This window comes from Botryllus schlosseri, chromosome 4, assembly GCF_051294905.1.
Source record: "Botryllus schlosseri isolate E-star chromosome 4, Bs_hap1, whole genome shotgun sequence".
NCBI classification, from domain to species: Eukaryota; Metazoa; Chordata; class Ascidiacea; order Stolidobranchia; family Styelidae; genus Botryllus; species Botryllus schlosseri.
Window position 1 is genome coordinate 14112497 of NC_137239.1, and position 12920 is coordinate 14125416.

General features: G+C 42.2%; 1 protein-coding gene across 3 annotated transcripts in view; it reads right to left on the reverse strand.

Moving 5' to 3' along the window:
* Window positions 1–10055: 10055 nt before the first annotated feature.
* Window positions 10056–12920, reverse strand: part of LOC145438179 (C-Maf-inducing protein-like) — a 173054-nt gene continuing 170189 nt past the window's right edge. For all 3 annotated transcript variants that reach the window (XM_080315543.1, XM_080315541.1, XM_080315544.1), the window contains one exon: window positions 10056–12097. In XM_080315543.1, coding sequence (XP_080171669.1) covers window positions 11865–12097 — 233 coding nt within the window. In that variant the 3' untranslated portion in view covers window positions 10056–11864. The remainder of the gene's footprint in view (window positions 12098–12920) is intronic.

Genomic DNA, 12920 nt, shown 5'->3' on the forward strand with positions numbered 1-12920 from the left:
AACAATGGGCTAGCTCGAAGTTAATCTGCGAGAAACTAACGAATGATAGTCTTCTCCGCGTGGCATGAACATTGCGCAAGATTTACTCAGGATCGTAACTTTCGCACCCCAAACCCCCCAATTGGAGGGGCCGAGCTCGAAGGGGGTCTAAAATTATTTCGAGAATTAACATAAATCATGGTGTATTTTTTAAAATTTTTCAGGAATTTTTTTTCGCGCCCTGCGCGTTTTAATATTGTAAGATATCTGATTATTGGGTACCCATTCCCAACAAAAATTAGGCATGATTTATAGAAATCGGCAGTTGGGCGTCGGTCATTACCGCACGATGACGCGCCAAGACATATGAAGTTAAAGGCTATGTAACAGGCGAATCGAAGAAGTGCGCCAGAACGATCAGCAGCGAGAAAACCTTGGGCGAAAAAGACTGCCTGGTGCTGACCGAAAACTGCGATATTATATACATGTAATCGGGCGCCTAACTAGCTGGCGCCGAATGTTCCTGTCCTGGCGATCCGAGTCCCACAACAAGACAAATGCCATATCGAGGGAACATTATTTTCCAGTTAAGAAATACCAATTTGAAATCGTGTATGTCTTTTACTTAGTACGTTTTGGCGATTTCAATATCTTTTGACATAGCAGATATAGGGGGTCACGAAATAGCATCATGTAACGAAGTCATTATATCAACGGGTACGCCCGAAGATGTTTTATTAGTATTTAGAGGGCCTATCTATTCCAACACACCTCACTGGATCAGCTCTACCGGTAAATCTGATTATGTGAGCAGGGAGAGGATAAAAATTGATAGCAATATATATGCAATTCCCGGTCATATTGACCGATGCAATCATGAATTATAGAAATTTTGCGCGCCTCGCGCGTTTAGGGACGCTACTACTAAATGGGCACCCAATGCACATGATAAGTACCGGAAGAAGCCTCGAGCCGTAGGGGGGTCTGGGGGGCGAAGCCCCCCAGTAGTTAGTTTTACCACCCTATTGAAGGGTGGTTGCGCACTGTTGTCCGTGGTCCTGCGCAGTGAGTTGGCGTGTTTGCGCAGACTCTTGTAAAATTAGAGGGAACATTGATCATATCTTAATTTGTGTTCGTCCTAGAGGCCTCATATTGGTTTGTACGAAAAGCTAGCAATCTTCTGATTTATATGATCCCTAAATTGAAGGTATAAGGCATGACAATTTTCGCAGCGAACTCCAAAAAGTCCACCTCGTTGTCATAAGTGGTTCTAAAAGCGCTGGTGAATGAATTGTGACTTTCGCTTTGCAGCAGCGCGTGGGAATTCAAAAATCCAAGCATATCATTTAAGTGGTGTATGCCGGTAAACCTAGTTTCAGCTTCAAGTTTAAATCTGTCCAAAGCTTGAAACATACATCGTCTAACTCAGTGGTTCTCAACCGCCGGTCCGCGGACCGGTGCCGGTCCGCGACGACTTTCCTGCCGGTCCGCCAGGTAGTTTATAAATTTATACCTTAATTTCAAGATGCAATATGTTGAAGGCGTATAAATTAAAGATCAAATTTTAAACAGATTCATAGCTTCGTAAGATAACATTAAGTCCGGAAACATTTCATTTGAAGTTCAAGCCGTGTCATTTGCCGATATGCGAGTGACAAGTGCTAGCAGACTCGCTAAACCGCGCAGTTTGCACGATCATTTATTTTCGAATCATTTATTTTGTGCAGGACCGTAACTGCCGCATCCCAAACCCCCTTGTTGATGGTGGCCGATCTTCAAGGAGACCCAAAATTATTTCGTGAATGAGCATAAATTATTCAGTATTCTAGAACTTTTTTTTCAACTTTTTTCAAAAAATCTTTCGCGGTAGGCGCGATTTGGTGTCACTAAATGTCTTATTTCCTTCCTCCAACAAAAACGCATGATTTATTGCAATAGGCATTTTGCCGTCAACCATTACCTCGCCGCGACGCATCCATACATAATGAAGTTTAGGCTATCGTATGAGACTCCGAAAAGTGCCAAAATTTCGTCAGCGAGAAAACCTTTGCCGAAAAGGACTGGCATTTGTTGACCGAAAACATCGATAAAAATATATATGTCTAATGTCTAATTGTCCATAGACGCCTAAATGGCTGGCGCCGAATCTCGCTGTCCTTGCAATCTGTACTCCACAAGACAAATGCCATTCAACAGACAAAAAATGAATTGCCATTGAAGAAATGCCATTTTGGAATCGTGTGCGTCTTTCGGTTTAGTACGCTTAGGAGATTTCAATTTATATTCACTATTTAACAGACAGTAGAGGTAGAGGTCACGAAATAATGACGTGCCCTGTCCGAGACGACTCTGATAATTCAGAGAGGATAGAAATTTATAACAATATATATGCAAATGCAATTACCAATATTTTTCACAGATTCAGTAATGAATTATAGAATATTTTCGCGCTTGGCGCGATTAAGACACATTAACTCTCTGCCTGCACTGATTAGAATGAATGTGCTCATAAATACTGGTGAAAACATCCATCCAACAGCGATATCAACGTTTTTGGACGTGGGCCGACGAAGTGCTTTTTCGGCGCTGATTTTGTGGATGACCAGGTGTAGCTGCTGTCTGTCGTTTTCGTGTCGTACATTGTATTCGTAGTAGCCATAGTAGCCTACGTTTGGTGGTGGTGGAGACGAATATTATTCGAATTGGCTTAGTCGGTTAAATCCACGGTCTTCGGCGTGAAATACTGTAAACGACTCTCGGCGGTCGACTCATCAGACTCACTACAGTAAAATCAGATGGATCTCATCATGAACATCATTGATTACGATCACGTGCTCAATATGTCACTCTCTAGCACCACCATACTTTCAAAAAACTGTTGCACACTTTACACTTTTGGTTGACTTCAATTTTTGAAAGTCAACCGGTCCGCCGAATATATTTTGAAATTTTACCGGTCCGCGAGGCGAAAAAGGTTGAGAACCACTGGTCTAACTTCTTCAACAACACTGAGGCCAGCATCTTCTGATTGTTCGCCAGGCATTCTCCTTTTTCTGTGAACTCTCCTAACAATCGGCATTGACGGCTGTTTCGGAGTGGTTCCATCGCCATATTAATTCGTGTTTTCGAAATCAGCGCGACACTAGCTTTCGATCGAGATCTGTTTTATTAAATTTTAGCTCACGGGACGCCAGCTATAGCACTACCAATTAACGCTTCTTTTAGCCGGCTGTGTACACTGTGCCGAACGAGATAGTGTAATGGTGATGCGTCCGGCTTAATGATCGGTAAGTCGTGGGTTCGATCCACGGCGGATCAGACCAAAGACTCGAAAACTGGTATCCCCGGTTATCCCGCTAGGCGCTCAGCAACCACGGAATGAAAAACGGGGGTGCAGATTAGATGACCTTATTATAAAAACAAGTCCGTCTCGCATCTCCGTTGTCAGAGCGTCTCGATAGTGCAGGCGAAAAAGAATACCATATCTCTCTCTCACACTGTGCAGAGTGTGCAGCCACATTTTGCCGCCCCCTTGGAGCCTGCCGCCCCTGGCGCAGAGCCAGAACCGCCAAGTGGCTGCTACGCCACTGCTTCCTTTTTGAGATTTTGTCCTCCTTTTTGAGAATCTTGGTTTAATATAGGTCAAAATTCGACTGAGATACAGTAAATCAGCACTGAAGGAACGCTCCGGCGGCTATTACGGGAGCTGAGCCGGAAAGTTGACCTTTTTTTGGTCTACTGACTACGAAGTGGGGAAAATCTACCATTTTTAAAGATTTTCCTCCGGTATTCTCAGTTTGAAAATTTTGAAAAAAGTAAAATTTCGGCCCTAGTCTGCCGAGATTCGCCACCACTTCTCGGCATACTATGGCCGCGGGGTCTATACCAATACCGAGAAAACCATTACCCCCGCGGCCCTAGTTTGCCGAGAACTGGTGGGGCGCTGGCTACTGGCTGGAATTGAACCTAATTTGGTGTGTAGGCTTAAATTAGGTAACCTAACAATTTTATCATGTAGCCAATACAATTTCAGAACAAAGTCATTTTTGAACACCCCTAGTACCGGGCTTATCGAACGCCTTGAAATCCTAATTAAGTATTGCACCATGTGTTAATTGACTAGAGAAGCAGACATAGCGGCGCATGTATGACAATGGTGTTCTCAAATCCACATTGTCTTCGTCATTATCGTCGAGAAATGGCTTTGAAATGACATTGCTGCCGTTACAATACATTCATTACAGGCGATTTATTCCTTGTATATGTGGATACATGGGCGTATAATGTATCGATTCAGCTATCCGGCCCGCCAAGTACTTAATTTTCCTACATCCGGCCCGCCGACTGGAGAAGTTGCCCGCCCCTGGTATACAATAATACGGCAGGCTATCACTTCAGTGAAATGTAATATGACGTCACGAGGTCCACGTTCGCGTTCACACGAACCAGAACCTTTCGGAGGTTCACACCATCCCTATAGTCAGGGTTGCCATCGACATAGACCCAAAAATAAGGACAGTCGAAAAATTAGATTAGCATTAAAAAGCGTTTTCTACATAGCCTACTTATACGAGCCGTGGCCTATCACATTCCATACTTTTCGCCAGAAATAATATGCTCCAGCAACTCCTTGTTATTAGAAAGTGCTTCATGGATCTTACGACAGCTCAGGTCTAGGTTTACCTTTACTCGGGGCACTTCATCAGTCTCACCACCCCCCGAAAAACACTTTGGTCCTGAACCCCCCCCCCCCTCATAAGGTGATAAACCGAACTTCTCCTCCTCGTTGTGATTAGAGGATTAGAGGCATCAACAGAGATGGAAAAAGGCTGTACACCAAGTTCAGACAAAATCATTTTTTGAGCATATGGAGCAAGAATATTGTTTTGAACAATTGCGACGTGCAATCGTTGGTGAGGAATGATTGCTGGTGTTTGACTGTATGGAATGCCCAGATACCCTCAGTAGGGCAGCTGCCTTGTAGTCTGTGGTCGTTGGTGCTGATCGACTTGTGTAAAATTATTCATCGACTTGCTCGAATTAATCAGTATGACACACTTCTTGTGTTTTTGTGTGTCAATGTGAGTTGAAATAGCGGTCTTTCTTATGGCCCCCAGGTTAGGGTTGCCATACGTCCGGAATTTCCCGGACATGTCCGGAATTTCACTGAAAAATCTGCGTCCGGGAGGAATTTCTAAAATATGCCTAAATGTCCGGAATTTCGAAGGCTTGAAGCAGGCTCAAAAGTTTTACGTAAATCAACATAAACAATACTATTTTCAAGCTGATTTATGATATTCAAAATTGTTCTTCGCGCAGCCCGCGAGTTAATGCAACGTATAATGATATTAGTATGGGCGCCAGGCACCACCCTCTCCAAAAATTGCAATCAAAAGTAATATAAATAACCATCACTTAATGAAATAAATTTGATTGTAATCGCCATTATAAGCTAACGGTATATTCCTACAGTTGGTTAAGGCCAATTGGATGCTTCAATCACAGACAGTGGTTCCAAATTTTGGGGGCTTTCGTCTTTATCTGGGGATCGCGATGATCTTGAGCTTTGCCACGGAACATTTTCAAGTGGGAAATAAGGTCGCGTCCATAAAAGGTTGGAAATCACCGGATGTGCAACCTGCTGGTGCATTTTATAGTAGTCTAATATATGGAAAAATCAATATTATTGACAGAATTCATACATAAATTTTAACAGCCAAATGCATATAGTAAGTGCCCAACAAGTTACATCGACAATCCTATGGTGGGCCCAAGATCAGTGCATTTTTGGGCGGGAGGGGGGGGGGAGACTAGAAAAATGTTGTTTCGGATCTGATTAAAACACATATACCGATAGCCCACCGACCTAACAGTATAGCAGGACTGCCAATCACAATCCTGACAGGCCAGACACGGCCGGCCAGATGATTTCATCCTGCCCGTGGAGGAATCTATTGCAGACCCTAGCACAGTGGTCGGGAACCTATGGCTCGCGAGCCATATATGGCTCGTTTGGGTATGAGATATGGCTCTTTGCCAAATATTTATTTTTGTAGTGAATTGATCAATATCGCAGCGACTTGTTGCTAAATTTTCATCACGGCCAAAATAACTATTCTCGTGGCAGTATAAACATGCATTTGAGAGGTAAAGACAATGCCGTCTTCAGGTTTAGGGGCTCGGACCCCCTCTCTTCAAAATCATCAAATATAAGTTACTATCACGCCGGCGGCCAATATCACTCGCAAATTCCCTGCGCCGGTATTGTTTGTAATATACCGGAGCCGAATCTCGGCACTTGTTAATTGGCACGCTAATGATTAGTTCTCTGATTGCGCCATTAATTTAGTTGCCTGACATAACGACTTCGTACTGTCAAGATGTCTCTTCTGTAATAAACGTTTATCGTGTGGCAACATCGTTTCGTGGTGCAACAGGGAGTACATGCTCTGTATCCTGGCGTGGTGGCAGCGATGGGATTCGAACCCACCCCATCGAAATGACTTCTGACGCAAACCTCCTGGCGATGTATCCGAATCGAAATCATGAATTGTGCGATACGTTCAGTCGAAGAGCACAGTAGATATGGCGCCGCCCATTTCAAAACGCAGTTTTCAAATACACATTGTCTTCCTGATCTACGGCGCGAAATGAACTGCTGTGGATGTGACATTCACAATTACAAACTCGAATTACAAACAACGCCATAGCTATCCACGTTCCGTTTTCTTTACGTTCTGTGTCGTAAAAAAATTGATGCGTGTAGCGCAACGTTATGTTACCGCCGAATACTTTGAGAATGGAGAAGTATAGATAAGTATTTAGGGCGGAGGTAATAAAGTTGGATTGGCAATAAAAGTCGATTGTCGCCTTCGTCAGGATTAAGCAACCCAGGATTAAGGAAACCGGTTGATCGCAGCGCATAAAGTTAGTGTTAATCTCTTGATTTATCAAACCGGAACAAACTATAGATAACTTTTTATCGATAAAAACTGCTTACCATTCCTACGCACAAATATTTCCAATAATGACCGTGCCAATGGTCTCTTAGGTAATAGCTTCACTAATTATGTACCCGCCATTGCAGAGCGATACCAATATTCTATAATCCATTTCTTAGCTGAACCGAACGAATTGGACACGACCTTAATTTCGCGATTATGATAATTCGACATATTACAGTGGCAGCGTCGCTGTCAGCAGGCTGCCGTCGTTGAAAATGATGATTTTCATGTAACATGAGACGTAGCTGTTTCATTCAACAAATTGACAACTGATTGCTTTAACGCGTTTTCGCATTATGATGTAACAGATAACGCCACTTGATTGAAAACTCGGGACACCTCGACTAACCATCGGGCGTAACCTTTCCATCTTGATGAGTTTAGCAGTATTCAATCACACGATTAGCAATATTCCGGACCAGCTAACTTTATTATCTCCGCATTAGATGCGTCCCGATTAGCAGTTTTCAATTACATGTTTAGCATTCTCCCGGATCAGCTGACTTTATTATCTACGCCCCTGGATTTTCGGAATCAGTGTGACAGTCACATTCGATTAATATCAGTTGTAATAAATTCTAAGCTACTGATACATGATAATGTGGCCCGCGGCCCCAGTCTGCCAAGATTCCCCACTACTTGCTTACCACGTCAAATTTTAGTGTACGCGCAGCGTGCGAGAGTGGAGCTAACTCGTAAGTTCTACGAAGCGAGAAGCATTATCGGCATTTACGATGTACTCGTATCCTAATGTCGTTTGGGGTAATCATGGTGTTTGTCGAATACAATGTTCCTTTACCAGGCTGATATTTATTATTTATGATTCCGTAACCGCCGACTTGTGGCACGGCACACGTCTACGCTTCTGTAAGGTACCGCTTATGCCAGGGGTCGCCAACTCAAAACGGGTCGCGGGCCACTTTTCAAATTTTTTAGAGGACGCGGGCCGCCTGAATTCAATATCGAGATTAATTAGGCCTTACAGTTGAACAACGACGCTATCTCGTCACCTACTCAATCCTAATGAATTGATATCTTGGTAAATTTGGGGTACCGGGCTTATCGAACGCCTTGAAATCTTAATCAAGGATTGCACCGTGTGTTGATTGATCAGAGAGAAGCAGACATGCTGGCGGCGCCTGTATGAAAATGCTATTCTCAAATCCACATTGTATTCGTCATTATCAGCGAGAAATGGCTTTGAAGTGACATTGCTGACGTTAAAATACATTCATTAAATACGATTTATTCCTTGTATATGTGGATAAATGGGCGAATAATGTACGTATTGATTCAGCAATCCGGCTCGCCAAGTACTTAATTTTCCTATATCCGGCCCGCCGACTGGATAACTTGCCCGCCCTTGGTGTATACAGTCGATGGGCAATGCTTTGCCAGTGTGACGTCATATTGACGGTCAATGAGTTACACCTCATTTTAAAATCCGCTAGTGGGCGCTAAAAGTGTCCGGAATTTGCTTCACAAAAATATGGTAACCCTACTCCAGGTTAATGTCACAATAACAGATATTGCAATGTGCGAAATACTCGCGCCCTTCAAGCTCCATTTGATGCCTTTCAATTCTCTCTCATTATCGTCACGAAAAATGTTTTTACGCTTTCACATTTTAAATAATCAGATTTAGCGTTATTATTAGCTAACGTTATTATGTGCAATATAATAAACCTGGTACTGCTGTTTACTGCTAAAATGACGTCCGCTGCGATAGTTTGTACCGCCGAAACTGCTATGCCACCCACTATGCCCTAGATATCTCACCACTATGACGCCACGCGAGTTCCTTTCATTTATGATGTCATAAAATCTCGACGTAAAAGCTATATTTTAGAATATTATGAAACACAGATACCAGAGGAAAACGATCGAAGTTCTTTATAGTTGTTGAAAATAAGACAAAATAAGGACGCGTGACGAAAATAAGGACATTTCTTAGAAATAAGGACAGTCGAGTTTTCTAAGACCTGGCCCTTCAAAATAAGGACAAATCTTAGAAATAAGGACGGTATGGCAACCCTGCTTATAGTACTTATGACTGCTTGTCACAACTAGACTACTTGTGAAGTTTCACAGCGGGTATATTCTACTACGTGCGTGAGGTAGTTTTGGCGTGCTTCTTAGCATTACTACGAGTAAAATTTCTTGACTTGACTTTCATATTGTATTCTTAAAGCAAGTCTTCTGTCGGACCTGCCCTCGACTGCAGAAAGCCAGACGTTGTATGCGTTTCATTTCGCACCTCTACTTAAGGTAGTTTTTGGAAATGTTGATAATAATGGCTATCATCGCTCTTATAATTGAGACGACACTCACGACATTTTCTAGAATAGCCGTTATCGATATTGTTCTGATTGTACCAGACAACCTCGGTTATTTATTTGTCACAAGGTGCATATTAGAGGTCGACCGATATTGATTTTTGCAGGCCGATACCGACACACTCACAAGGCCGATAACCGATATCATAGGTCGATATTAATATGCAGAGAGCCATTTCGTCAAAAATATCGTATATTAGGCAATGTGGCACTCAGACATGCCACAGAAAGCCGAACAACAAACGAGCAAACTGAAATTAGAAAGAATTGTTGCTGAATTGTGAACATTCATTGAAATTTGGACTAACTCGAAAAGCAAAATGTGATACAGAATTGCGGATCAGTCCAGTGGAGGTAGATTATAATGCAGGAAGCATAGTTCCTCTGCTGCGTAATCACCTAGTTAAACCTGTCCTACAATGTAAATTCGTCACCCTGACCCTATCGCCCTTTGCGTCAGCGACTTTTTGAGATTGAGAACACGAAGCATTGAGTTTCCGGTATTTGTGAACTTTTTTCATAAAAAATATCGGCCGCGATATCATAGGCCGATATCGATAATCGGGAAAGTTTCAGAGATATCGGCCAAGTCGATACTCGGTCTACTACTGGTGCATATGCAGATCCTGTACATGCCCTTTTTAGATTTGACCACTGTCTTGTATATGATCTTAGGTTAACTCCGACTAATCATCAAGAGCTGACGGACACGCCGTAATGAAGGCAATCAAAAACGCATCAGGACAGAAAGTTTTATTGCAACAGAGGTTTATCAGCGAAACAGAGTCACTCCCAATAAATAAATCTTCATACCGGGACATAATAACAAAATAAAACGGGGTTGACGACACGGGGTGAGACGGCAGCTTATCATTTCGTCGAGAACACGACCGAGACACGCCACACTCTTCCGAAAAACACCGACCATCACGGCTCAATCAGGTTTTCCCCGGCACGACACGCCAAGATGATTTATGTACAGCAGAGGTCCTTCTCTTGAGTATGCGGCAAAGTAAAAAAGAAAGAAAATATGCCACGTTGCGCGGCTAAAGTTACTGCTTTCAAAAAAGCTCACAGTATGCGTCTCTACCGGTAAGGATGAAAAAAACTTCGCATCGACCATTAGGACAGAGTTATGCAGTAAGAGTGATAAGCCGTGCGACGCACGGGATTACGAAGTCCTCATAACGACAATCTTAACATCATTTTTGACCGAAAATAGTTTTACACGGGATGACACTGATAATTTTGTGTGTACGTTGGTGATACGGCTGCAATGCGCCTTCAAAAAGTTTGTTCGATTGAATTCGGATTTATAAGTATCTGGAGATACGACAAATCTGTCAGCATTACAAAAAGAATGTTGACATCATGTGGATTCTACGCCTTTGCGAACGCGAAAAAGAATCACAGCTTTAAAGAAATACTGTTGATCGGACATACGCGGTACATGCGAAAGGGCATCTGAATACGCATGGACTTCACTGAATAGAGCGTAGAGAATTTTTCGCACTACGCCGAAACGCAATCGTTCCTGGTGCCAGTATCCAGAGGTGGTCAAAGTTGTCACGCTAGTAAAACTACAATTAATGATGCACATTTCTGCTCAATTACGAGCAGAAATAGCGATTCACATAATATGTAAAAACTGCTTCAGGCAGAAGTAGATCTGAAAGCGATCATGTAGTTTCAAATTGTAGATTTGGTAAAGGCATCATACACTTTTACAAATTAATTGGCGGCTGGCTGATTTTGAAATGAAAAGATAAAAATCGCGCCTAATAAGAAAACACAATCGTTGATGCACAATGTTCTTTCCAATTCTCTACTAGTCGCTGACGATTACCCCTGACGAGTGTCAGCCGAAAATAATCGGGTTCGTTTCAATATGAATAAACCGTTCGATTGTATATTGAAGTTGCGTACCTTAAAGAAGCTCTTCAAAGCAGAAAATATGTGAAGCTACCATGACAATGGTACTTTTCGGACGGTTGTCATGACAATTTCCCTCCTAAAAGCGGCCCAAAGCTAGTCAAAAAGTAGGAATAGAAGTTGTCAAAAAACATACTAACATCAGTTGTGCAAGTCAAAGCTTGAGTTTTCCATAAAGGTAGTGCTTTAAATTACATTTTACTAAAGAAAATACATTAAATCCCAAAGCTTTTCAAGCTGAGTACTTTGCTACTGACCACCTCCGGGTATGCGTTACGAAGAACGGGGGGTTATCGCGTTCAGATTTTACGATCCAGATTTTCAGTGCAAGTCTAAAGAGTTGGACACAGGAGTTTCGACTATTGTATGGCGAATCTTTCGAACCGAATCTTCAGATTTCAAGGTTGAGGCCTGAAATTTTAATAATGAAGGTATTCGAACGTTTTAAAAACCGTTTCATCGAGCCGACATGATGTTCAGACCGACGAGAAAGGGCCGACAAAAATACACGTTAAATGTGAAGGGTAAAAAATACCGGCGTTGTCCACGTTCATAACACGCAGAGAGACAAGATTATTGAAGAATAAAAATTTCGAAGGTGAGACGACGTCGTTTACACGTTCTTTTTGAACTCCAATCTCTTGGGCACGGCACGCTCGGCCTTATCAGTCTTGTTGTTGAAGCAACCTGTGTTCGCGGGTTGCGTGACCGCGCTGCCTTCCAGATACGCGTCCGTGTAAGCTACGTCCCAGGATTTCAGGTTTGGTAGTTTTTCGCGTAAATCTTGAAAACAAGCAGACGACACCGCGGTGCTGTTTAGGTTCACGTACGTCAGGTTTGTCATTTCTGGAAAAGAGATCAAAACTTACGCGAGCGGTCATAACTCATAACTAGAACTAGCACTGACAATAACTATGGCAGGTTTTTGTTGCAGTCAAATACGTGGAAAGTTGCATTTATCGTCAAGTTCCTTGAAATTATTAGGGTATGAGATACTAGAATCGTTCCGTATCCATGGCACTGTAGCAAAACTCAATGTTGGCGACTTCAACAAAATCAATAGCCTGAAAAAATTGACACAGTGAAAATATAATTATCGGCGGTCTAAGCCTGAATGTAGGTCAAATCAGAAAGGACCTCAAATTTAAACGACAGTGAAATAATCAAGCGATCTATTCACATACACTGCCCAATATTTCCAGTAAAAAGTTAGTTGCATACAAAATCGAAAAAAGTTGCAATAAATTGCATGAAAAATCGAAAAAATTGGAAAAAGTTGCAACATAAGATTACTTCAAACAGTTTAAAACACCATACTACATAACTTCTGAGTATTTAGGAAGCTGCCGGAAGGTGTCAAAAAAGGCGCAAAAACTTGCCCTACTAATAACTGACAATACAATTTACTGAATGACAAATAAGACGAAAAATATTGGAGATATAATTGGAAATTCAAAAGATCGGGGCTACCAGTTTGAAATGGAAGGAGCCCCGAATCCCGTTCCATGGCTACGCCACTTTAGAAGCGATTACTCGGAGCTAGCAGAATTAGAACTATATTTACTCAAAAAACGGCAGCCACTTAACTATAAACTAACCACGTTTGGTAGTTTGTAGAAGTCTGGAACACGCCGTTTGAAATATTAATATTAGAAAAAAAATTGAATAG